General features: G+C 38.4%; 1 protein-coding gene across 2 annotated transcripts in view; it reads left to right on the forward strand.

The window, feature by feature from the left end:
- PPP4R2 (protein phosphatase 4 regulatory subunit 2) overlaps window positions 1–24,534 on the forward strand; it is a 31,207-nt gene extending 6,673 nt beyond the window's left edge. For both annotated transcript variants that reach the window (XM_068408837.1, XM_068408836.1), the window contains exons 3-9: window positions 13,416–13,586; window positions 18,570–18,663; window positions 20,118–20,155; window positions 20,637–20,711; window positions 21,127–21,270; window positions 21,684–21,952; window positions 22,263–24,534. In XM_068408837.1, the coding sequence (XP_068264938.1) occupies window positions 13,416–13,586; window positions 18,570–18,663; window positions 20,118–20,155; window positions 20,637–20,711; window positions 21,127–21,270; window positions 21,684–21,952; window positions 22,263–22,576 (1,105 nt within the window). In that variant the 3' untranslated portion in view covers window positions 22,577–24,534. The remainder of the gene's footprint in view (window positions 1–13,415; window positions 13,587–18,569; window positions 18,664–20,117; window positions 20,156–20,636; window positions 20,712–21,126; window positions 21,271–21,683; window positions 21,953–22,262) is intronic.
- The last annotated feature ends 3,087 nt before the right edge of the window (window positions 24,535–27,621 follow it).

The raw sequence follows: 27,621 nt of genomic DNA on the forward strand, positions 1-27,621 counted from the left end.
GCCGGCAGCCTTTGTCACAGCAAGGGCACACTGACAGATGTTCAGCTTCCCCCAGTATTGACTCTGAGCAACGTCGTTTGTAACTGGTTGCAGACTTTGGACCCCTTTGGCCACAATCACTGCTGGGTAGGCCTGATGGTCCACTGAGCTGTAGCTGTCCAGCTTGGCTGCAAAGGTGCTGTGGGAGACTGTGCTGTATGTCTTGCTGAAGCTAATGGTGTCTGCTGATCTTCCCTCATCGACAGAGTCCGTCAGGTAGATCAGGCACGATTTGCTGTTGGTACATTACGTAACCGTAAGTTACATAAGTGTAGTTCTATCAAAGATAATGGCAAAAAGTATTTTTGACCCTTTGATACTGTTTCATGTACCCTATGTAGCAGTGAATGTTTTTTCTTAATACATTTTTGGAACACTTTTTTTTGATCAGTTTAGCTCTTACATTATTTTGTTACAGCAGCAAAATAGTTTGTCAGCTGTAGAAAAGATGTGAGTGGAGATATGCTAGCAACAAATGTGTGAGAATAAGTTCCCGTTCTCAGCTTTAGTGTTTTAATAATGTATTCTGAACTCTTGTATAGTAATTTCCTCTCTTGTGTTAGAAATATGTAGACTTTTCTAGCCATGAGTCCTTTAGCTTATTTCACATGCTTAAATTTAAGTCTACTTTTTTCTATAAAGTACGTTCCCTGCTTTGACATGTGTATTCTAGTATTTTTGGACCAGTTTGAAAATTTTGTTCTGATGTGGAGGCAAATCATTACTTGGAAATCTTTAGAGCTATTAGGGGAATGTAATTCCTTGTGATTTTTTTTTTTTTTTTAAATTAAATAAAACAATTCTCAAGTTCCTGCTGTAATAAACAGGATAATATTTTCTGAAAGAAGTCTGTGTGCCTTTGTTAGGGCAGCCCTCTTCCATTTCCATGTTCTCAGTGAAGCAAGAGATGTGAGTAAACTTCCTTGCATTGTTTCCTACTATTATTCCTCACTAACTCCATTCCACTAAGTGGCTGGAATTATTCCCCACTAATTCCCGTTCCACTGACACTGTGTTTTCTGTCTCATAATCCCCTGATGCCTCCAGAGGACAGGAGTCTCGGTTGGAAAGCCTGTTGACTTATCTTTGTCAAAGACAGTTTAGCTTCCTGGCTCTTTTACCTATATTATAAAAATTATATATGTATCAAATGTACAGTTGTAGTACTTCAGAGGAATCAGTTGTGATACAGATGAAATCACTTGCTCCTTTAGGAAACGCACACTGTTGTAGTGTTTTCTTTTAAATGCTGCCACTTCATGTCTCTTGGGAGTGGGGTTTACAGTATAAAGGTCAGACTTTAACTACTGTTATAAAACGTGCTTGATGAACTGATCCTAGTAAACTTTAATCTGCTGAGGTAACGTGGATCTCTATGCACTGGACATTTAATGGTGATAGCTACACTTACCAGCTGAGTTACAGCATTTCTTTTGTTTATTTGCTTATTCTGTGCAAACTGGTGATACATGGAACAACTCCAGTGTCCTATGTTAGTAGATAAGTGGAATTCAGTTTGCGTATGGAAGAGGTTATATATATGCAATTATCCAAACGTTAATTTTAAATTACTTGGAGTGATTTTCTGTAGGCAGTTCCTGTAGAGATAGTAATTTTAACTTGCTGTAAATTCAGGGAGACTTCACTTACTGCATAATACTTCAGTTTTGACTCCTGCACTTCTACTATACAGGTTTATTGAGAAAGTGTCGTCTATTTAATGTTTCTGTATTCTGCCTGCGTTGACTCCAGAGTACTACAGAATTATATTGCGCCTTTGCCTGGTGGATTATTTTCCTGTGCAATATCTATTGAATGGGACTCGCTCTGACCTGTGCTATGGAATTCCTGCACAATCTCTATTATACAGTGCACAGCATCCCTCTTGAAACATGCCTTAGTGAACACTAATCTGTTCAGTGAAATTTTGTCTGAAATGGAAATAAGTAAAAGCTAAGAATAATCCACAGCATTGTTAGAGTTGAAATAAATGTTTGTCTAAATTTCAACAAAATGTCCAATCACGTTAAAGGCAGATCTGGGCTATGTAAGTGGTTTTGGGGAGGTATTTTGACACAGATAATGCCTGTCTGCTCTTGACAGTCTGATTGGTTAGTGCTATTTGAATGCAGCTACAGTTATCTTTGGTAGAGCAGATGAATATAAATGTTTGTAGGGCTCGTGTGATTGTGACTTGTGAGAGAAGTCGGATACCTTTCCCCCTTCCAAACTTTTTGTGCTAGTCGCTGAAGTGATATTGTTTACAGTTCTAAGGTTGATGTGAACGTCCTTTAATGAAAGTTTAAAAATGAAATTTTAAGAATATGGTCACTGAAATCATGCCTCTTTGAAACAATTATTCCTCGTATAGTTTGTTGTAGTAAGAACTGGATCAAAGTCTTGCATTAAGTGTTGCAGAAATGTGTAGTAATCTAGTCCGTGTCTTGAAGATACATTCTACAGAAATGAGGCAGATGTGGGCTGAGAAAACAGTTGCTGTACACAAAGTGATTACTGAGAGTTCTTGAACAATTCTGTGTGTTTTATAATTAAGTTATGCAGGAAATATGTAGATCATCATCACTCAGATTAAAAGGTACTCAAATGATTTTAAGATAATCTAGTACAACGGGTGCTAACTAAATTTTTTACAAAGGTAAATGTAATAATTACACAGAATATTAATAACAAAATTATCCCTAACTAGAGAAATAAAATCTGTTGGGGTAAAGTATTCTGTAAAATATGTGACAGCAGGAAGATTCCAGGTCTGCATATATTGTGGCGTAAGTTTAGTGTGGTTCCCTGAACTAGTTATTTTTCTGCATAACAGAAAAAAAAAAAAAAGAAAAAGGTAACTAAATAGTAAAGAAGTTAACTGTGGTTGATATTGCTCAGATGGGAGGACTTAGCTGATATTTGATGCTTATCCAAAAGTCTGTGTTTTTAAGACTTGGGGAGCTTTGTAGTTGGTGTGCACTATAGAAAAGTCAATATCTGGGATGATCATTCTACTTTTAATAAAATTTGATGTTTATAAGAAATGGTATTTGAATATGTGCGTAAATGAAATTATGTGAAGAATAAGAAGGCAGAGCAAGGTAGGAATTTACACAGCGCAGAAGCACAGTATGTGGAACAGTACAGTAAATATGCCAGTTTATTCTTATCGGCTAAAGATAATTTCAAGTAAATTTTCAAGTGGAAGAGGGAAATTTAATGAAAATATAATCAACTTTCACTTTTGTCTTTATAGATAAACCACTGCCGGTGGTTTATGGAAGTTTTCAAGGCTTTCAGTTACTTTGTGCGTGTTGTGTTCCACTCTGCTATAAGGAATTTTAATTCTTGAATGAAGAATCTGTTGTAATCTTGTACTTTTTTGTTATGTGGTCAGTTTTTGCCTTTAAAATAAAAGAAAAGGAGACGTACTTTAGTTCGTTTGGTTTTAGGTAACTATATTAAGAAATGTACTTTCTCGAAAAATTGAGCCCTAGTTCAGATTTTCTCTGTTTGGTGGAACAGCTGTATTCTGTTGGAGTCAGCTGAATATTTATCAGGAGAGATCAGAATTAGTCCCTTGATGATTACAGATACTACTTTAATGTCTTCATCAGCTGTCTGTTTCCATAACTAAGTCTTAATCTTTTTTATTCCTGGCAATAGCAGTAGTAATTTGCGAATAGTAGAGAGGTGAACACTCACACTACCAAAGTAGATGTAGTTCTGATGTATTCCAGTTCCTGTGGTTCTGGAGTGAGCTCATCATGCTCACAACGAGAGCAAAGACTTAATTTCGGCTGACAACAATCAGCAAGTGAAAATGGAAAAATACCTTCTGTGCTTGTGGGAAATACCAGTTTTTCCTCTTTTGAGCTCTTCAATATATTTTTAATTAAAGTGAAAGGTAACATCAGGTCAGATCCCACTGAAGATAAAATGTGAGAGTGTTTTAATTTTACATGAGTTATCAGGTGAAAGTGAACAGGACACTCCCTCAGGAAGAGTGCTTGCCAGCTTGTTTTCCTAGGAGGAGTATACCATTTATAGCAAAGCACAGTGTTCCACTCAATTCACCATGCTGCATCACCTAAAGTTTAAAATTTATTCCTCCTTCAGAAACACCAATAAAGAATCTAGCACTTGCGTATGGTTTTAATTTAATGTTAGGTTGAAGGATTTGCCCACTTGGCAGAAGCAGTTAAGAAACTAATCTGCATTGATGCTCGGGGGATTTTACCTTGTAAACATATTGTCATTGTTTGGAATTTCCCATGTTAGTCTGCACTGCGTGGATGGTGAAAATAGCAACGGTGTGCAAAATGATGACACTAAAATTAATTGCATCAAAATACTGAGTATTAAGATAAAGCATGGGAAGTAAAAAAAATGAGTTTAAAGTTCAAAGACTATTTGAAGCAAGAGTGAAATTAAGTAAGGTACGTTCTTTTATCTGGTACATGAGGGCAGCTGTTTAAAGGAATGGCTCTGCTCTCTACTAGTCACATCACACATCTTATTCTTCCTTATCTGTAGCATTAATTTTGTGGTTCTATTAGTGATCTGCTTCACCTCCCTGTGAGTGGGATCACAGGAATGCGTGGGAGCAGCAGAGCAGGCTTGCCCCTTTCTGTGTAGACCAGGTATAAAGCTAAGTATGTAGTGGGGCAGCGCCCTCCCTCTCTGCACTGTGATGAAATCCCTGCTGAACCACAGCGTAGCTCATCTCCCCATTAATGGGACTCCAGGGTTGCCAGCTTTCTACCCCAGAATTAATCAGAGCTATTTTCTGAAGAAGTTGAAAGCCATTTCTCTGTCATTGAGTACTTCTTGTTAAGAAGCAATCTTTGTTTATATAATAGTAATTCCTGTACAAAAACTAAAAGGTCAAATGGTAACTGCTGGGTTATGTGTTTTGTTTTGTTTTTTTTTTTTTTGTATGAAAATGCTGGAGATTGTGTTTTACAGGCAGTTACAAGATTTTTAGCTTGTTCACTCCCTTCTCTTTAACAGTGTACATCCAGGTATCCTTGTTTGTACCCAACAGTAGATCTGAAATTAGGGTGTGCTAAGTAAGGTAAAGATTAAAACAAAAATATAAATAGAAGGACAAGGCTCTGTCTACTGTGTTTCCATCACAAAGAACAGAGGTAACTGAGGAAGTAGATGAGTGAGAGGAAGAGAGTGGCCTCTGTCCCCCTTCCTCCAGAGGACTGCAATCCATCAGTTCCTCTGCACAGCTGTAGCTCCTGGCTCTGTGCTGCTCCCCGGGAGTGGGACGCTCAGCCCTGCGCAGGCTCCCCACACTGCCTCCAAGGTCCTTTCTGCAGCTGAGGGAAGGGAACCACCCTGGGGCTTCTTGTGCCTGAGGATAAGTTCTGTGCTTTCTGGTGGCAGAGATGGGCCTTTAGTTTGGGAAGTGGCATATTCCATCTCGTCCACAATATTCCTGTTTGGATACATCTTGCGTCAAGACTGTGGAAGAGCACGCTGGAGAGTCTGGCATCTTGCATAGGGGTTTGGATTGGGTATGTGAGTGCACTTCCTTTTCTACGCCTTTTGACTTTTAAAATAGTTTTGGGGATCCTGTTGATAGACCAGGATAGAAAAGGAATTAATTTGTTTTGGATGAAACTTTAATTTTGCTTCTGACAGTCTGTGGAAATTACTGTGTTTTAGAGTATATCTTCATCTTCTATGAGCTCTAGGGCAAGGCACAAAAGAAGAAACAGTTACTAAAGTTGGCAAGTTATTTCACTTAAAAACACCTGTTTCCTACTAGCAAGTCTCTGTGGGAGCGTAATCTCAGTCAACAGTATGGGGTAGGGGGTGAAGCTAATTTAAGTGACTCCTCTCTCGGTACAGGTTAAGTGAATCCCTCCGAGATTGTCCTCTGGTTCTTTCCTTCTGTGTTCTGAGGACTTTGCCTTAAAATCAGTTTAGCTGAACATGAAGTGCTTGCATCCTAAATATACTATTTTGTACTTCTTATTTTTTTATTTCTGCTTGTCAGAAAGCTAATAACAAGGGTGGAGAGGGAAGTGCTCCCTTCTTTTACTAAGTTCTGATGTTTCTTTTATGGCCTGTTCAGTGAACAGAATCAATAGTACATCTACTTTTGTTTTCATTTTACGTTCTTTGTGGTATATAGCATCTCTCCAAAACAGATGGCATCCTCTTAAAATTTAAACCACGTAATTTTGTAGTGAACTTAAACGCTGTGAAATCTGAAGACAGACATCCCACCAGGACTCCTGGGACTCTTAATGTTTTAAGTACATAGCCAGGTCTCTAGAAGCTTAACATCCCTTCAATATAATGTTTTTCTTAATTAAACCTGTAATCTGTGAAGCAATTCCAGAAAGATTTACGAAATAATTGCAGTACCTTCATTTCAGGAGGTAGCCTTATTTCAGGCACTCTGAATTCTTCCTCCTGTTCTTCAGTTAATTTTAGGTTTTGTGCTGCTTACCTTCCATGGGTCTTATTTATTTCAGTTTGGAACTTAAAATCCTGTAGAGTTTATCTAAAGTGTGTAAGCCATATGTACTACCTTAGTGTTAGGTCTGTTATTTTAACACAGTTGCTAAAAAGGGAGATGGGTAACTTAACCCTAAGTTGTCTTTTGCACTCGTGGAGACTCGCAGTACAATCTACACTTAATGTCCAAGTCATGTAGTAATGTCGGGGATCACTGCGTTGTACCAAAGCCCTTCCAGTGTAGTACTAAATACACAAGAAAGAACTATATCACTTGTTCAATGTGGATAGTTTTTCTTAAAAACAGTAGGGAAAGCACTGTTTGTATGAAGGAGGTAGGGATATTGCAGTTACAGCTTTGTCTCCTTTCGTATTGTAGTTCTCTGAAAGTTAATGTTTTTCTGTGATTCTCCATACTGCAGGACTTTCCGTTTCAGGTTCTTAAGTTGCCTTTCACTATTACTTCTGTTACTTGGTTTTTAATGTTTGTCAGATCTTGCCCCAACAATTTTGTTAAACGTTCTGGCTTTCTCCTCTTTTTGTTGAAATTTCAAGTCTCCCAAAGTGAATATACCGAAGGGCAAAAGAATCAAATATAGAAACTTGTCCAATGGTCAGAATAAAATATCATTTAATTCTCTGATATACAAAAAACATCTTGGTAGCACAAGCTATTGGCAGAGAGTTTTCCTCCTTCACAATAACTAGTATGGTAAGGGAGAAAGCTGCTTTCTCAGTTTCACCAGTACAAACATTTTAAGTAAGCAAGAGATAAGGGAATGGGGGAAGTCTTTTGCACTCTGGGAGTGATAGGATTAGATTATTTCCATGTAAAATGCAATTTTGTTTTTGATATGCGTGTTTGGGAAGATGAATTGTGTGCAAATCATGTTAGAGAAGCAATCGTACCTTGCAGGCGACTTCGTGCTGGTAATTCTTCTTTTAAATCAAAGCGTAGCATCAGATTACTTGAACTGCTTGCTAAGGTGACCTCTGTCCCTTGTTGAAGAGTGCTGTTTATCAAATAGAATTGGTGGATTTCTAAACTTGGTGGATGTTGCTTGGCAAATTTCGGTTGATCTGTAGTAATGGATTTGTTCCAACAGAAAATCATGTAGTTCAAGTACAGGTGTGAAATAGTTTGCTTTTATTAGAGAACAAATTTATTTAGGATTATGTTCTTCCCTGTTTCCGCTCTGGTAATGCTAGGTTGTGTCCCTTGTCTAAATTAATCTTTTTTTTTTTTTTTTTTAAATTCTTCCCTGTGCAATGGAGGTATTTTTGCTGACTCATCAACTTCGAGTGAATAAGTACATTATTGTAGTACTGTTCTGACTGTAGAGTTTCCTTACACTCCATTGTGTCTTTCTTCATAGGGCTTAACTTTCTGCTCTTCACTTAGTAATTCTGATGCTGTCCTGGGGTTTTGTGTATTTATGTGGGGGATTTAAAAATCCTGCCTTAGATGTCTTGTGTCATCCTTTTTTAGCCTTTTCTCATACTGCCTCTCTAATTATCTGTAAATATTGTCAAAACTTGCGTATGTTTCTCATATTATTGACTATTTGGTCAGGTGCTGTCTGCTTTCCTGTTTAATTTCTGTAAAACACAACTGAGTATCTTCAAACACTGATGTCTTTTCCATCCATGTTTCTCTGTTATGTTTCTAATTTTTACTTAAATTGCAATGTCGGGGACTGCATTCTGGTACATTATGGTGTTAAACATTGTTTCATATCTTAAAGCACAGTTATTAGTATATATTAAATCTAGGACATGTTATCATGTATTTAAGTAATGGAAGTTCTGGAAGCGTGCTGTGGTTGCTTCTTTTCAGCCATTCATTACTGCCTCTGGTGACATTTTTTTCCTTGCTAGGTGCTTTTTTCATAAAACCAGTTTCTTCCTCTTAATTTTCTGTATGTCAGAGCAAAACCTCTAGGTTGATATAAGGGAAGGCTGGTGTAGGAGCTGGTGGGAGGGAAGCAGAGGACTCTATTTAAGAAAAAATGGCAATTTACGATGATTTGCAGTATCTGTGAAAACTACATGCTCGTTAGCCCAGGGGAGCTGTCTTTGTACAGGTATATTTACACAGGATGACCCAGATATTGTAGTGAGAGATGCTTTAGATATACATAAAATGTATATGATTTTGAAGTTACCATTCTCTAGAATGCAAGTACGCTAAATCAAAACATTTTAGGATCAACTAATTTTTTGAAGTATTGTTTCTGAAGATATCTTTACAGATTATACAATGTTCACAGGAATTTTTTTCTTTGAGTGGCTATAAAAGAGCTCTCAAAGTTGCTAGTACAAATTCACAAGTTAGCATAGTGGACAGGAAAAGCATGGTTTAGAAGACATGAGTGTGCGTTTAGAAAAGGCTGATTATGTATAATGCTGAGTGGGAAGAGCAAGTATTTATAAACAAGCCTGCTCAGAAGAAAGCAAGAATAGTGTTTTCTCTGTGGAATTTCTTCAGTTTGGTTTCTTTACAGAGCTTAAAGTGTGTGTCAGTTATTTTCCAGTGTATAAATCTTCATGAGGCTGTACATAAAGCTGTGTGGAAGAGTTTACTTTTGCTTCCATTTGGCTCTAGATTTAACTACAGAAGGTATTGACCAAACTTTGCTCATTTTCAGTGTCTCCCATTTTGTAACAAAGCACCTAAAACAGAGGTCTTGCATCCTAATGCTAGAGTTGTTCTCAGGGAGCTTGTGATACAGGTGGGAAATTTTTTCTTTTCTTGAAAACAGATATTCACCATTTGTTTCTCTTATCGCTTCTCACTGCTATTGTCTGGCTTTGTAAGTGACCAGTCTTTCAGTGTATGCTGGTAACTTAAAATTCCTAGAGGTGTAGATATAGATTGCTTTGCTAATTAGGAGGATATGCCATTTTTAATCTTCATTTTTGTGTTGTGTTGGTTTAACAGTTTTACCCATCATTTATGAACTAAATGGTTTTCTCTAAGGATGAGATGCAAGTGAGTTTCAAGAGTTTAAACTAGCTGATACCAACTTCTACATGTCATTTTCATAGACTGGTGAAACAGGAAAGGTAACTTTCCTCTTTTGATCACTTCCACTGAAGTAAATGGAAATTAAGAAATTCTTACTGTCCCTGCAGATTTTTTTTTTGTCAGAAGCGAGTTCATTGTTTTAACAATTTATTTTTTTTCAGATACACAGCCAGATACTTTTCAGTTTTGTAGATTGAGTATAATCTTCTATAAACAGTTTAAAAATAATGTTCAGACTTTGCAGTACATTGTCACAAGTGTAGATGAGTTTCTTTACCAAATATACATAATTAAGGTTGCTTGAAGTAAGATTCTTTTATATAAATCCTTTATTAATCCACCTTGTGAATTATGTTTCTTTTCTGAGGACTTGTTCAGAGTTAGCTTAAACTAGAGGCATAGTACACAGCTGTTCAGGAGGTGGACTGTTAGCATTTGTAACGTGGTGGTTGATGCTGCTGTTGCTGATGAAGGGACTGGCTTTGAGGGAAAAGGAAGTAGTTACAGTGTTGGGTGAAAGCAGAAGGAGCAGAAACCTGCTTTCCAGAGCTGCTCCCCCTTGCTTTTGAAGTATTTTCTTCCTCCTATAGGCATAGTGTGTAGTTCTGCCCCCTTCCTAGCAGCCTGGCAGGCACAGAATGGTAAGTAGATGAGGTAAGAAGGAGGGGAAGAGGGACTGCTACTTACAGGGCTGGTAGGAAAGGCAGGAAGGAGGTAACTGAAGGATGGTGTGCAGAGTCGGGCATGCAAGAAACAAGTGACCTGCATTGTAGCCTCCAGAAACCTTCCTCCTTCTTCCTGCTTTCCAGGAATCCACTGTGCTGCCACTGCAGGACTGAATTTTGCGTACATGGTTGAAGAGTCTGGAGCTGACTCAGTCTTTTGTGGTGCAAGTATTTCCTGTTGAGTGGCTGGAGTTCCCATGTAACTTACTGGTACTGGGATAAAACTGTTCATCAGAAACCAGTTGCATAGATTAAAAGTGCTTCAAGACCATCATCTAAATGGGAGCACGTTTCAATGTCTAAATTACAACACGGGTCAGGAGATCATGCTCTAGAAGCATGAGACACCTCTGACTTTGGAGCGGGTGTTTATGGTACGAACTGCAGTTACATCTGTGATTGCAGTGTGAAAGTACCACTTGCTTTTAACCAGTTAGCTTTCATGCTGCTAGTAGTACAGCCACAGCAGCAGGGAATTGAGCAATGTTGAAAAGACCAGCTGGAGAAACTGAGTAGTAAATGTCTAAACAGCAAGCCTGTCCTGAGCTCCTGCTGCTGTGGTTACACTGCTGTTAGCAACAGCTTGTTTAGTTGATGTAAAGCTGGGGTTGCTATATGTGCGTTAGCTATAGTCACACTTGTGACTGCAGGATAAGTTTATCTTTAAACTCTGCTGCTTTTGTTTGTAAGCTGGACTGTGTCACCTGGTTGGCAGTCATTTATCAAGTGTTTTGAAATACAGGATGAAAGGTGCTTTTTAGGTTGGAATTGCAGTGTTCAGATTGCAGCGTACTGCAAATGCAGGTTCTTAGCCTTTTTATGATAGAAGAAATACTAATTAAAATACTTGGGTTTAAAACAAGTGACAGTTTTCTAGACTTCTATATAGGGGCAAAATGTTATGTTCTTTGGTTTCTGCAGCTTCAGGATTGTGAAGAGGAGCTGGTGGGTGCTGCTTTCAGGCAGTAGATTGCCATTTTAAACTTCTGTATGTTGGTTTATTTCAGTGACACAACGCTGATGGGTTAATGGTCTATGAAAAGATAAGTGTTACTATTTAGCAAGAAATAAATAAGAATGAAAATAAAGAACAGCTCAAGTTTTAAAGTGTGAAAAAATATCTAAATGGAGTTGTCAAAGAATGTTTAGAATAATGGTGGAATCCCCTGTTATGAGGCAAGTAAAGCTGTTGGGATGCTCTGTAGGGAGTAATCCTACTCTGGCATGGGATTATTTACTGGGTCTTTTCTGTCTGTGTTTTGTGATGTGCTTATGTATTAAATCTGTCATTTGTTATGAAAGCTTTGGTCTCATGGTGGTAACACTGCAGAGTGGGATAGCTTTTTAAGTTAACCTTTGTAGTAGTAATGCCTAATATGATACATTGAAAACACTATAGTATTCGGTTTTGGTTGTATGGTGCTAATTGGAGCAATTATCTAGTGAGACTCAATGATGCTGTTTAATCTATCTATGCCATTCCCTTTTGGGACCTTGTTTTTTTTCTTTCTTTTTTTTTGTTTCTGGTTTTAAGTCCTGTGTTCCTCTCTGCTGTGAGGTGCTTAATGCGTTCTTGTGAAGGAAAAGGGAGGTTTGCTTTTCTCTTTAGGTTTCCCCCCATTCTTGCAAATTTATCACTCCTGATAAAAGATGAGGGTTTCATGTCTGAATCTCTCTAAATAAACCTGAGCTAAGTTTTCCCCCTTTTCATCTCATAATTATTTATTTGAGACCAAGGAGAAAATTAAGGCAAAGATAACATGGCACTGTTTTTCTGGGGAAAGTAGGCTGATAGGACTTAATTGACCTGTGGTTTTATATTTGGTAGTAGTGGTGCTTGAGCATAGTGTGCAGGACACAAATGTCACCACTTTGCTGGGGAGTCACCGCATGTAGTTCACAGCACAAATAGTTGTATCAGCCCGACAGAAGGTCAGATGTTATGTGGGGTTGAAAATAGTCAGGGCGGTTTAAGCTAGTACTGCTACCAAAGACAGCCTGTAGAAATACAGCCTGTGGCTAAATAGTATTTCTTTCAGCAGGAGCTGAAGGGCTGTCCAGGGCTTCAGATTTTATGCTTGTTTGATTTGAGCCTGTTCATTCCAGATTGAATATGTTGTAGATAAATGTCAAAGATAACTTTCTCTCTTTCTTTATTGCTGGTTTGTTATTCTCCCTGTTTCTTCTTTCTCTCCACTAGCATCTCCATCCTGTAGCTGTGAAAGCTCCTGCATCAGTATGAATAGAATAAAATTGATAGTAACTGAACTAAATCGGTTGCTTTCAGGTTGCTCCCTATGCTGCTGAGAAATGCACTAGCCAGAGGAGGCCCAGAACTACTTCTGTGACTGTTGTGTGGGGCGGTTGGTGTACAAGGGCTTACTCAGCAGTTTCCCACCTTGTCCATTGTATGCAGTGAGAGAGACCCATTTTCTTGAAAATTTCAATATGTAGAATTCTATAAATGATAAAACTCTTACGTTGTAAGGCGGAAGGTAATTTGGAAAGATATTAATAGATTACTGACTGTTGTGAGAATGTTTTTCAGGAGTCAGAGTTGTTTTGCTTAAAAATTCATCAGCAAGTGCTAGCTGTGATGCAAAATATATTTGCCTTTCTGAGAAAAAGAGGTACTATTAAAGCTTTTAAGGTGCGTGGATACTGAGCAGTTAGTTACAACAGGCCTTTCAGTAAGATTTCGTAACAGAAGCAGATAATGCTGTGTACACTTGCTGTATGGGTTCCAGACTTGAAACACTTTTTTCTTTTTTTCTTTTTTTTTTTGTTTTTCTCTCCTTGTGAGCTTGGTGATAACTTCAGGCGGTGTGTAGGCTCACTGTAAATGGCACAGAACACATTCTTATTTCACATTTAGGTTTGAATTGTAAGTGGATATTGGTTCTTTAAGGAAATGTCTTACCCTGTTGTTACTGGCAATTGACTTGTGTAATATTGTTCTATTGTAATTATTTAAATAGTTATCGTGCTTTAAATTCAGGAAGAAAAATAATACTGCATTACTTGCCTCATTTATCTTAGGACTGGCGTACCAGCATGAATGTTGTTTTGCAAATATAGTGATGCTATTTTTCTGTGGTTTTAGGGCTGACTTGCTTATGTCTTAATTCTTGTGTTTTATGCAGGGTTCAGTGGTCTCAGTTTAAAGGCTATTTTATTTTCAAACTGGAGAAAGTAATGGACGATTTCAGAACCTCAGCTCCTGAACCAAGAGGGCCCCCCAATCCAAACGTGGAATATATTCCCTTCGAAGAGATGAAAGAAAGAATCCTAAAAATTGTCACTGGATTTAATGGGTATGTATAATTTGTTTTATAAACTCAGGATAACAAATAATTTCCCAATTTTTAACTTACTAGTTTGTACTATTTACATGTGACTGTTCATTTTGCTTCCTCAAATAGATGAGCAGAAGCAAATATATACCTTAGAAATACATTTCACTAGTTTCAAAACTTTCACATTATTATTCTGTCTTTGAATGAAAATTATGACATCGTATGACCTGTCAGTCACTTCAGTTTTTCAATATGTAGTTAGTTAGTTTTTAAGTAATACAATTCAGTGAAGTATGGTATTACTATGTGCATTTAACAGGTAAAATAGTAAAGTGAGATTTCTTTCAATATATTTTGAAATACCTAATTGAAAGAAGTCTTTTGGTCTTCAGTTCTTAATTGCTTTGTGGCAGTTCATTAGCTTTTGAAGAAGTAATGCCGTGATAAATGTGTGACCACGAGGCAAGGTGTACCTGGTTTTGAATTGTTAAATTGTGCCAGATTCAAATTTATAGATCGAGTGATACTTGCTGAGAGACTTAGTATTCTATTATTCTATGTATTGCTGACAGTCTCTTAGATTAAAGTGGATACCCTTTGCTGGTTTTGTAATGATGGAAGTTTTGTTTCCTTTAAAATAAAGCTCCTGTTGTGGTTTGTTGTTTTTTTTGGTGGTGTTTTTTGGGGTTTTTTTTTTGTTGTTTTTTTTTTTTTGTCTCTTATTTGGTGTATCTTTTTTTTGATAGCTTATATAGTATTTTTCTTGTTTCTAAACTGGATTACATAGTTACCATAAGCGGAGTCATCCTGCTCTCAACACTTGCTTAAGAGACACTTTCAGCATTTTTCTCAGCTTGTCAGGAAATGGGCGTGCTATAAAGCTTGCCTCTCTGTAACGCTGAAATTTCAGATTTGGAGGTGCTACTAAGATGTCCTTAGCGGCATATTTTGATGCTAGGCTAATAACTTCTACTGTCATTGTTCCATACTGCTTAATTTATTTACAGTGTAAGTGTCCCGCATAAGTCGGATTTCATCCTCCCCCACCAAATTGCTCTCACGTAGGATACTTCTAAGAATGTGAAATTCAGCTTGTTCTCAGCTACCCATTATTTATACTGGGCAACTGCACTGAAGGAATTTAAAAACAAACCTATCCTTTATGCTCGAGTCTGCCTGTCTCCCACCTCCCCCAGCTTTTTGTTAATGCTTCACTGCTCACAAAATTTGTAACGTTCTCACATGGAGCCAGCTAATGAATGGGCTGCTGTTACCTTCTGGTGTTCCAAAGTGCCCTACACAAACCCCTGGGTGACCAACTCTGGAGCTTACTCTGTGGCTGTGCTATTTTGACCTACTGCTGTAACACGTAAGAGTGCTCAACTTCCTCATACTTTGAAGTGAACCACCCAGTCTTTGAGGAAGCAAACTGCATACATTAGTTACCTTAAAGAAAATAATACATTAGGATGTTTCAGAATCTAGGATTGTAGAATAGTTCACTTAGTAAATTCTTCAACTCCTACAGTGAGGATAATATTGTGAAAGCTGAATCGTGTGGAGATGTGTCCAAGAAGTAACAACAGCAAGTTTTGGTTTGTGTGATGGATATATTCAGGCTTCTTATTTAGAGTTGTGGATGTCATTTCAGGGTACTGTAATGGAGAAGGAAGCTACTTGATGTGCCTTTGTTATTAGGATGTTTTTATTGGTGTTTAAAAGAGTGAGGGAAAGAGTTCATTAAAACTAGCTAATTTTTTAAAACTTTTTTTTAAAGTCAAAGAAGTAACGAATTAAGAATGATCCCTGTTTTGGGGTCTTCCTAGATGAAGTCTCTTACAGAAAACACAAACTGCCTGTTTTAACCTTACTGTATCTTACTTGACATTGTATAATACACTTGCAGAGCCAGATTCTCATGCTATGCTTTAGAATTGCTTTGGAGTAAGAACTTCTTAAAAGACTTGCCATTTTCTTTATCCTTTGCTAGTGAAGCAGAAAGTTCCAAGGTAAGTTATTGGGGATCTCTGATGACAGAGGAGTCTTCACAGCATGAATAAAATGACATAATCATAATCCAAATTTTCATTTCTGTATAATTTTTTGCTACAATTTAATATAGCTGTTATAAGTAATTTTCCCAGATCCCTCTTGAATCCTGTCCATATGATGAATTTTTGGCTTGTAATTCGTTCTGAACTATAGAGCTAGGAAGTGCAGTTTTGAATGTGTTCGTATAGAATTTTAAGTGGTTACCTTAAGTAGGCAGATTAGGACTATTCATGCAGCTCATGTACTGAACTAATTCAATTTCCAAGCATTTAAGATCAATTCTCATACTGCTCACAAACTTTCACACTGGTGTTCATATATAGGTTTACACCAGTTTCAGTTACTTCTATTTTAAAATCACTTTGGGTTTTGCCAACTAAAAACATTTACAATGTTGAACAAATGACATGCAAAGGAGGTGATAGTGTGGCACTTGGTGCCATCTGCTGCTCAATAAACGAAGTTCAGTTTACTATGGAAAATTTCAGAGAGAAATGAGCTGGTTTTAGCTTTTGTTTAAACCTTGTATAGCTGAGAGTAAAATAGGAAGGTAGCTTTTACTTCTGGAGTTCGTTGCAGGCTGTACCCTTCTTGAGTATGCTTATTCCCCAAGTAGCCAGAACTGTATTGATGTTCACAAAATACTTCATGTCTTAGTACTCCAGGTGTCCAGTCAGGTGTAGCTAAATATAAATTAGCCAAGGAGTGATTCTCCAAGATGTGTTACAGATTTGGCTGATGAAAAATAATTTAAAATTCTGTGTATTCTTGTTTCTGTGAAATAAATTGATTTTTGAATGGACAGTCTAGTCTATTAAAAATTATGAAGTCTCTTTAATTATGGACTTTTCAACCCAAAACTAAAATGGCCATCAATGAGAAACACTTGATACAATTAGTGCTGTAGCTATGTGGAAAAGTTCACAGATCAAGTAAATTATTTGTGACTGAGGTGGAGATGGGAATTTTGTTAAAAAGAGAGCACTACACAGAAGCTGAACATAGTGAAGAATTTGGGTGTCAAAAAGATTACTGGTCGACCAAAAGTTGCTGAACAGCAGCACTATTGGATTGATAATAAGGCAGCTTTAGGGAAATTAATAATGACAGAACCATTGTGAAGCTTATCAGCTTTCATGTAATCAACTGAATTAAAAGGAACACTTCTTCCTGGTTTGTTCTGGTTTGTATTTACCAGATTTTTGGGAATGGGGGAGGAGATACTTCTGGGTCAAAAGAGGGAGGTGAAATGTATTTTGCCTGTGTGCCAAAACACTCGCTTTCTGCCAGTTTACTTGCTTTTAAGCAATAACACGTCAAAACAAATGTTTTGGAAATGCTGTCATCTTATAGCATTACTTTTTGCAAGTGTTTAATGTATTTAATGCTTCATGAGCTGTATTCTAACTATCCACAGCTGATTGATGGAGATTAACTTCACCATCTTTCTATTCTTATAAATGAAGTAAAGATAAGTTGGTATGGTGTAGTTCAGGGCGCATAGCAAGGGAAGGCGTTAACTAGTAGGGTAAATGTGCTGTACCTTGTGTGTTTTTTCCGGTAGCTGTGTTAGAACTAGGGCTAAGGGTGGTTGCATTGTAGCCTGCTTCCTTACTGTTTTCCAGTTGAGGATTATAACTTCCTCAGTAATGTGATATACAGACCGTTCCGAAAAACAGAATTAAATTATTGATACTTGGTCACTCTCTTTCTGACTACTGCTTGCTTTTAAAGTGAAGTGTCATGTAGTGTGATTAATCACAGCTATGCTGACCTGTTTGTGCTGAACTAGTGGTAGATCTGTGCATCTTTACGATGTGGCTTTGTAGCTAATGAACTAAGCTTGAGACACATGCTGTGTTAGCTAATGAAATAGGCTTAAGATACTGTGTACTGAGTTCCTCAGAAAATAATAAAAGTTTAATTTTTATAAAAACTTAGAGTATAGGGATATATACACATACATATGTAAGTCTGTATTGATATTGCTCTGGATTTGGTGTATCATTTGTATTCCCAATCAAGAAATGGTTCTTAAGTATTGCATTGTATCAAATATTCTTCTTAGACAAATTTGTGAAATGTTTATGGCTTCAATTTCAAATAGTTACCTGTAAAAATGCATGATTCTTTATTATTTTATCAAAATAACTTTTAAAGTATTTTACTATTTTGTCAAAAGTCACAGAAGTTTCTTAAAATATGACACTGAATTTGCAATGAAAGTGTATGACCTCTCAGGTAACTGGTGTATGTATGTAAAGTATTGCTTGTCTGAAAGGTCAGTTTCTCATTTAAGTAGGGATGAAATTGAGTGCAGAATTGTCAGAAAACAGAATGTGTGATTGTGATGCTTACGGATTTATATATCTTAATCTGAGTTTAATTATTTTTACTGAGCTGTTCCTTGATAGATAAGTATACTGTCCAGTTGTGGCAAAACAGAGTATTTGTAAAAGCTAAAGTATAATGGTTCTACGAATTCCAACATTTAATGCTTTTTCTGTAAATGTATTTTGTAAAACATGAAATAAACTACAAATTGAGAATTTTTTAGCTCTAGTGTGTATGACTCAAATTTGTTTTGAATCACTTACCGTTTCTGTTCTATATATTTGAATAATAAATACAGTCTTAAACTATTTTACTGTTGATGATCTGATTTCCTTTTCATTGTTTTAATGAATTATTTGGGTTGTGGGATGATGTATTTAGGATTCTACTTAAGAGTTTTGTGATGGTGAGCACAAAAGACAGTGCTTTGTTACCTCATTGTATGAGATGGGGAAAAATGAGGCCTTGAGTCGCTACCCTATATTGTTAATGATAACAAATTTCAGTACTGTTTTCTTTCTGTCTTCTCAGTAAGGGGGAGAAAGCAATAACGTTGTTGCTTCCTAACAGTCATACTCATTAAAATAAAATTATTACAAATCTATTTCATTGCAGCACCCCCTTCACTATTCAGCGACTCTGTGAGTTGCTGACAGACCCTAGGAGGAATTACACAGGAACAGACAAATTTCTAAGAGGTGTGGAAAAGGTATGTATTTTTCTGAGAGAGAACACAGCTAAAGAGTTACAACTACCACTTAAATAACTTCTGAATTACTCCCAAAGGTCTCTTGGTTTCATTATGCCTCATAGCCATAGTATAGCTAGTAGCTACTCTGAGTTTGTTTCATACCTTTTAACATCAAAAAGCAGTTTTAAAATAACTTAAGACATAAAAATAACTCTCGGGGCTGTAACCATTGTGTTTCTTAATCACTCTGCAGTACTCAAACTGTAGTTTGTGCAGGATGTAATGTCACTTGTTATATTGAGTCCTAGCTAGAAATAATCAAATAATCACCTGAAATAACTTGAATTTTTTGGTCAGGCATTTCCTTCCACATTTGCGTTCAGATTAGATCCAGTAGGTGAAGGAAAAGGGAGGTCCCTTCCCCCCAATGTCTTTTGTTTCAGTATTTAAATCCTCGTGTAGAGGACTGTGCCTTCATAAAAGCATACAGATGTCATTTAATGGTGTTTTATAGCTTATGTCAGAATGTGGGATCTTTCAAAAGTAGATAACAGACGTTCAGGTTGTGGTTCCACATAGGATTTTCTTGATGGCAAAATTGGCTTGAGGTTCTGACTTAGACTGTTTGATTGAAGAAAGGTTAACTTGTAAATGGATTGTTTTTCACTGTTATAGTGGATGCAATCAGGTGTATTCTTGCACGTTAAGATGGGAAGGAGATGGTCAGGAATAAATGATGAGACAGGAATTTCACAAAGCAGTTTCCTAGCCAACAATGACATCTGTGATACCACACCTCAGGTTTTATGGAGAACCTTCACTGAAGTTCACCTGGATTAATGTAGCTGGCCCTGTGATAAAAGCCCCTCTGTGTAACTGGGTTAAGCATTGATTTGAAGAGAGAAACTTTACCTGATTTTTAAGCTAGGCTTCTAGGTGTTAAAATTGATTTCGTTTGCAGTGCCATTCGAGAGGGAGAGGTGGCTAAGCAAAACATACTGAATTAATCATTATTTCTGCCCTTTGTTTATGTGGGGCCAAAATAATTTCACATTTGAAGTATAGCTGTGCCAAAGATAGCTAACAGTGCTCACACACTGTGGAATGCAGGACTCGCATATGAATAGAGCCTTTCTCCGTCAATTCAGAAGTTTTCCAGCATTTTGGAATACTTTGCTTTCCAGAGATACTTCAGCTAGAAATCACAAACACTTGGGCCTGAGGCTTAATGTGCTGGTCTTGTTATGACAGTAACCCACTTATGAAAATACTGACTTTTAGTGTCTGACCTTATGAAGAGGGAGCAGAGATGCTTTTTCTCTATCTGTCACCTGTTGGTAGCTTTCAGCCCACTGTTCTGTAGAGATACTTTAACAGGTATGACCAAAATCCTGTAACTCTAAGTTTTGGGGTGTTGTCAAGAGCTGAAGCTTCTGTTTCTGAACTCCTAATATGTTGTTTGTGTATTACAGAATGTCATGGTTGTCAGCTGTGTATATCCATCTTCAGAGTAAGTATAATCATTTTTGTCTTGAAACTTCAGGCTTGTGTTAGTAGAGGGGAGAATGTGTGTGTGTGTGTGTGTCTAATATTCTTTGCTGGAGGTAGTTTTATCCAAAAGACAGACATGCAGAGTTCAGTTTTCATTATCAATAGTTAAGTCAAGAGTAGTGTCTCTGCAAGTGTTTTGTGTAGTAGTGTGGAAATGAACAAACAGCTTTGGAGTAGGATATATGGTACAGTTCAGTATTAGCCCTGAACACTAACCTGTTATTTTGTACCATAGCTGGTGGTAGAAGAAATGAATACCCCTTGACACCAGTTGTGCTGTAAATTCATATCCTGGCCTGTTTCCCTAGTATAATGTATAGGTGGAAAACCCCTTGAGGACTGACAGTGGGGGACTATTTAAGTTGGCGAGGGAATTCTGTGCAAACAAGCTTAAAGTAACTTCAAGTGCCTTTATTAATAACTTTTTTTGTTGTTGTTAGGAAAAATAATTCTAATAGTTTAAATCGGATGAATGGTGTTATGTTCCCAGGAAATTCACCAGCGTACTCTGACAGGTAAGTTTAGTTTCGGGAGTTAACTTTTTCTGCATAAAAGCAGAGTAGTTCTGGAAACATCTGGTTCAGATCCCTTATCATTACCTATTCTGATGCCAAATTAGATAGTGTCAAAAATGGCGTGTGACATGGAATGCTGGGGGAAGGAGGGTAGAGGAGGCATGAGCATACACACTCTATACTCTATTTTTATCTTTTTGTAACCTCCTTGTTTAGAAATTTTTGTTATTTAAAGTTTTTATCATAGTTTGCATGTTGTAGGCAAGGAATTTTTTCTTCAATATAAAATAGCAAAAGTACCCGGTCTTTTTTGTTTTGTTTTGGTGATCTTTTAAAACAAGGTTATAGCTGCTTTCTGCCTATTAGGAACAAATTACTAAAAGGATGAGTTAATTTTTTATTCTTCTTTTTAAAGATCTAATGTAAATGGTCCTGGAACTCCTAGACCAGTAAATCGACCGAAGGTTTCTTTGTCAACTCCTATGACAACGAACGGTTTGCCAGACAGCACGGAACATAAAGAATCAAGCTTGCAGCAAACAGAAGATAAAAAACACAGGTTTGTGGGGAGTAAAGTATTTTGAGTTGTTATTATACTCAGGTTTTTTCATTTACATTTAAAAATGTCTTAGAATGGCCATCTAAAGTATGCATAATTGAGTCTCAACGTACAGATATCTGCAGCAGGATTTGATGTGTACTCACTACTGTTTAAACTGTCTAGATAACTATTAGCTCAAGTTTCCACAGTTGGATCCACCAGAGCAGCCTGATCACTGTGTGTTTTCATCGACAATCAGGTGAAGGAGGAGTGATGGCTTTGAGGTTTTCTCATGTAATAAGTGAAGTGAGTTCTACTGTTATCACTTGTATAGTGCTTAACTTGAAGTAGCCGCTACTTTTTTTTTTAGTGTGACAAGACACAGAATGTTTTTCTTCAATAAAAACTACAGATGCTTTTGTTGTTCATAGTGAATCACCAGCATCTGAATCAGAAGGTGCTCAGAGCAGCCCAGTAAAAAATAAGCACTCTGAAGATGATCCAGCAGAAGCAGAAGGACATGAGGTAAAAAGACTTAAATCTGACAAGGAAGGGGAAGCCAGAGATGCACCTAACCAAACTGCCTCCAGTGAAGTTTCTTTAGGCATGGGGGAAGAGACAGAAACATCCTCTACATCTCAGGATAAAGAAAAAGATGCTACTTGTACCAGACAGCACTGTACAGAGGAAGAGGAGGAAGGTATTTCAGATTATATTGTCTTTACTCTGTGCATTTTCCAAGGAGTTGGGATTTCCTTTGCTGGAGGCCAGTGCTGTTGGGATTGCTGAATGTCTCCAGTTGTGCATTTCATAAAAAAATTGGACTTTATGGTATATTAGGATCCTGATGAAGTTGGCTAATACTTATATCTTCTAATAGGGGTTTGTCAGCTTTTCCTGTCCTTGGCTGTATTGTAGAAGTATTGCTCAGCATAGCTGGGAGTGGAAAGTAGCGGGATTAAGATATGTTTAAAAATGCCTTAGTAATACTGTACTTTCACCATTTCTAGAGTCCTTCATGTCTCCCAGAAATGTTGGTCCAGACAGAAAAGATCAAGAAAAAGACACTGAATCCTCAACTGTGAATGAAGAGACCTCTGAGGAGAACAATCAAATGGAGGAGTCTGATCAGTCTCGAGCAGAGAAGGATTTACACTCGGATGACAGTGAAATTAGTGGATCTGCCAGTAGTGGAGCTGACTGCAGTGAAACTGAAGAGTCAGGGTCCTGTGCTGGCGAAACTCCAGAAATTTCATCAGAGACCCCTATGGAAAACAGTGATGAAGCAACAGAAGTTGCAGATGAACCTATGGAGCAAGACTAATTTAAATACACTTAGATGCAGTATTTTCCATAAGGCTCCGGTTTTACACTGTATAAATAATTTTATGTAATAAAGTGGACCTTTAGTTTTACAAAAAGAAGCAGGTTGTAAAATAAACTTCTCCATGGATTGAACCTTGAAAGAGTTGTACATGATAAGAACTGTGAATACCAGCTCCTTCAGGTCCTGCTTACCGCTGAACTTTCGTTTGGTCAAATCAGTGGTTGTGTATAGTTTTTTTTATTTAGAATAAAAGTTTTTAAACTGGAAGGTAATTATAATTTTGACAACTTTTTTGGAGATTACCACACCTAGTTGTATGTAAGCAAGAAAGCTTTTTGTCTTGTCTTTTTCTGACAGCTATAGCAGTTACTTCATATTTTGGTTACAGTTTCAACATTTGACATGTGAAATATGGGGTTTCATGCTGGTTTCCAGATTTTTATTTGACTACACACTATGAAACCTTATGTTGTGTGTTTAAAATGTGTTACATTTCACACACACATATATGCACGCATGCACATGTATGTGTACCCTCACTGTTCTAAGGGGGAAATGGTATATTTTTCTGTTTCTATAAAAGGTAAATACAGCAAATACTTTTTCTATAGGAGAAGACTGAGTTCACTTCTCAAGGCACTTTGTTTTGCCTCTGGAAAACAAAACAAATGAAATCTGGCCCATATGAAACCCTGGAAATACTAAACATTGTTGAAAACACCAGAGTAAACACATTCCAAGAGAACTGTTCAGATTACAACATTTTTGTATACTTCTGAGGTGCCTGAGTGAAAGGATTTCATTAATTTATGAGAAAATGTGCTTTATGTTGAGAACGTTGTAATCAAAACATTAGCTTAAACTTTTGTAGAAGAAATGTTTGAAAATATGATAAGAAAATATCTTGGAAGAAACGAACAGGTACTTGCCTTTTTGAGTGCTTCTTGGAGCATTGTGAATATTGTAGAGAAGTCTCAAAATTATTCTAAGGTATGCAGATGGCATCGGTATGATCACACCCCACTGTATTGGAAGAGTTAATATATGACCGTAGTTGTGTACCTGAGCTAAACGACTAAAAGGTTTAGGGGTGCATAGAAATCACCATGATTTGTATAACATTTTGGAAGTGGACTAAATATTTTTGAACATGCTACTTTGACAGCCAGTGTTAAATTTTTTTCAAACCAGCTCCAAAGCACAAACTACTGCTTTAAACTCTCGGTATTTTCCAGTTCCCATATTTAAAGACGTGCAAGCTGCAACCTCCCAGTCATGATTACTGGCTGCCAAATTTATACCTGTTTCTTCAACTGTACCTTTTTGATATTTAGAATTTTTAAATTTCTGTAAAGTAGATTTTTGTAGATTGTAATGAGTGCTCACTGCCATTGTGAAACGGTATATAATTGTATAATTTCTGTGTGTAAACTGAATGCTTGGGCTTTCAATACAGTATTCATATAAAGCAATAAATATTAATGTTATGAAATATCTGAGTACATTTTTATCAGAATTATCCCTCTTTGGTTTTAAGTTCACATACCTGAAGTATAAAAATGACCTCTCAAATGCATGCTGATAGTTTCTTGTACTACATGGTATGCTTTGTGTCATTTTGGGGAAATCTAGGTTTTGATAAATACCAGAACAATTTGGCTCAGTTGGAATATTTATAGTTATTTCTTGATGATGTTACCTATCAAGTTCCAAGCAGACAGGATTCAGGGAGATGCTTGCCAAAAATAAAAAAAAATCTTATTGAGATCCCCTTACAGAAGGAAAATTGTACTTTGACTCATTTTCATTGTGCTTAAGGGTTGGATGTGTATTGTAAAATTAAAGGACTGAACCAAAATGTTGAAATTAGGAAAGTTTAAAAATATAGTGACATCTTACACTTTTTTTTTGCATATTTTGCCAATGAGAATAAAATTTTAAAATTTCTAAGTTTAGAGATTTCTGAAATTTTCTTTAGACTGTTTATTTGTGAAGATCTTGTCAATAAACTTGTTCTTTAAGCACCTGTGACCTTTTCATATGTTTGTTTTAGCAGCACTAGTGACTTGCAGAAGAACTTTGAGGTATGGATCCATTTATATATCTGCAGTATTTTTTTTTTTTGCAATGGCTAATAAAAATTGAAATCATGCTTTAACATCACAGTAAGCATCTTAATACTAAACATGTGCCTGCATTTAGAGATTGCATTTACTAAATTGGAGATTTCCCCCCTTTTTTTTTAATGTGGATTTAAAAAACCCAAACCATTTCTAAGCAGCTGTATATTGTCAGAGGTATTGCACACCTCCAGATGTGGGGGGAAAAAAAACAGGGCTGAAGACTGATAGAATCTTATTGATACGAGTTTTCTGTTGCGATAGTTAAGTGGCAACCTAGTGATTAATTAAAAAAAAAAATTTTTTTTTTCTGAAGTGAATGCTTTCTATTGACTGTAACTGTACAAAACACCCTTGTGCAATCCTTGGGCATTTTTTATTCATATAGTACATTTCTAGGAAGGGTTTAAAGGGTGTTTGCATCTCAGTCTCTCTGAGGTCAATGTTTTTCAGTTAGACAAGTATGGAAGAGGTACGGATTACCGAAGGCATCCTGGTTACATCCCTGCTGTTACCACCAAGACGCCCTCGTTTTGTCACGTAACTAGTAAACTTCTGTTAATCAGAGCTCTTCATCCTCGTTTGCCTCAAGGACGTTCATGCCAGCAAATTCTTTATGGGTATAATGTTCTTTTGGGATCTGTGTGGTTTAACTGAAAGGGGTTAGCTCTGAAGTTTGCATATATAGGCTATAGAATGTACCTCTGCGTTTGTGCTCTCTGTTCTGTACAGGGAGTCATTCTGCTGGGCCTCTCCCACAGATAGTTATAACAATTTTATGGCATATTTTGTCTTAATTTCTGTGTTTGTGATCAGGTTCTGGGACACAAGGCACCTTATTTCCAGGATTCCTACAGCCTGTCAAAAAAATACTCATGCCAACAACTAATCTCCTGCAGACTTAAGTTTTTAGGTTAAGAAATAATCCTGTGTTTTCCAGCTGAAAGAGGATGTTCTGGTTTCTATGGACATAAATGGCAATCATGTTTTGGTTCTGGATGATCTTTTAATGCATGTGAACAAGGCACCTGAAGTCCTTCCCCACGTTTTGGACTACAACTTACCAACTCGTTGCCAAGGTTCACTGTAAACTGTTGCATTATTTCATTTGTCAGTTGATCCTCTGTCCTTGCGTTCACTGGGGAAAGCTGCTTTTCTCCATCCGTGTTTACTGCAATAAACTGTAGACAAAATTCTGGAACTACTTCTGCCCTTTGCAGATCCTTACTGTGAGTAAGCAGTGAGAGAAACTCCTCCAGCCCCGGCCTTCCCCTGTGTATTTTGTTCTGTGGTCCAATTTGATTGCTGGACTGTGTCACTGCAGGTAAAGATATGGGAAATTCCGAGGGTCTCTGGGCACTGCAAATTTCGCAGTGGCTCAGGCTGATGGTATTTGGGGGGGGGGGGTGTGTGTTTCTGCTGCCGTTGTGCTACAACAGGAAACTCGTGGAGTGTTTAAATGGTCCTTAAACCTTCATCCCCACCCGCGGGTGCTGCAGCTTGTCACCGCGCGGGGACTCCTGTGACATATGCGTAAATACCGCCCCTCTCGGACCCCTTCCAGGGCGATGTCTTCTCTCTGTCAATAACTGGGGCTGTTTTACAGCTTTATCGAAGCCATCGAGAACAGGAACCGCCGCGGGCGCGGGGGGCGCGCGGCTGTGGGTCAGCGCGCGGCTGTGGGGCAGCGCGGGGGGCGCGCGGCTGTGGGGCAGCGCGCGGCTGTGGGGCAGCGCGGGGGGCGCGCGGCTGTGGGGCAGCGCGCGGCTGTGGGGCAGCGCGGGCGGCGCGCGGCTGTGGGGCTGCACGCGGCTGTGGGGCAGCGCGTGGCGGCGCGGCGCCAACCTGGCGGCCGTCAGCGGCCCCTCAGGCAGGGCGGCCCGTTAGTCAGGGCACCGTGAGGCGGCCCGACCCGGGTCTGGCGGGGCCGGGAGCGAGCCCTGCGGGTGGGAGACGAGGAGCTTCCCGTCTTCTGAGAGAAGCGGGGAGGCGGCGGGGGGTCCCCGCGGGGCGGCGGGGGCGCGGGCGGAGAGCTCCCTGGCCTCAGCCGGCTGGCTCTGGGGACAAACTCCTGCCGCTGACAGGCCCCGGTGCCGTGGGTCCGGCCCCGGGACCCCGCGTGGAGACAGCCGCTGAGACAGGCTACAGGTCAGTAAGGGTGACACCGAATATTTAAGATAAATCATCTCACCTTGTCCTCCTCCCCTTGCACGCTATCAAGAACTCGCCTGGTGACCACCTTCCCGCTAGCGATTCCCCAGTGCGTTGGAAGCCCTGTTGGTTTATCCTGCCACCCTGGTTTTGTGCCTGCAAGACTAAACAAACCCCATTCTCCCGACCTTCCCCAATAGTGTGTGTTGTTCTGAGCCATTGCTCTTCTTGTCTCCCTCGTCCTCACATTGCGCTATCCAGATCAGGACACAGCACGCCAGCTGGGGCCTCCCAGGCAGGGCCAGTAACGCCTCCCCTGTGTTGTGTGTATGTCTCAAAGTGATGTTTGACTGTATCCAATTTGCGGTCCACCATAATCTCCAAGTCATTTTCTGCCCAAGTTGTTTCTGAGCCATGATGTCCTGTGGCGTAATTTGATTTTGCTTGAAGTGTACTGTTCCGCTCTTGTCTCCTTCCAGCTGCATCGTGTGATCTTTTGTACCCTTTCCAATTTTTTCTTTTTTTTTTTTTTTTTTTGGTTTCTTCCAATTATCATAGTGTTCCATAAGGTCTTTACAAGCGCTTCTCCCTTCACTGTGCTCTGCCTGTACTCTCGGGGCACTTTATGTTACAGTTAGTAACAGTCTGGAACAATACTGGATCCAGAGCAGATACCTGCGGGATTCAAGCTGATCTTAAACTGTGCGTCAAGGCCTTCAGTGAGGGAAGCGTACGTTGATATTTGTGTAACAGAAACAGCTCCCTTGTGGG

The sequence above is a fragment of the Nyctibius grandis genome, chromosome 10 (genome assembly GCF_013368605.1).
Source record: "Nyctibius grandis isolate bNycGra1 chromosome 10, bNycGra1.pri, whole genome shotgun sequence".
NCBI lineage: Eukaryota > Metazoa > Chordata > Aves > Nyctibiiformes > Nyctibiidae > Nyctibius > Nyctibius grandis.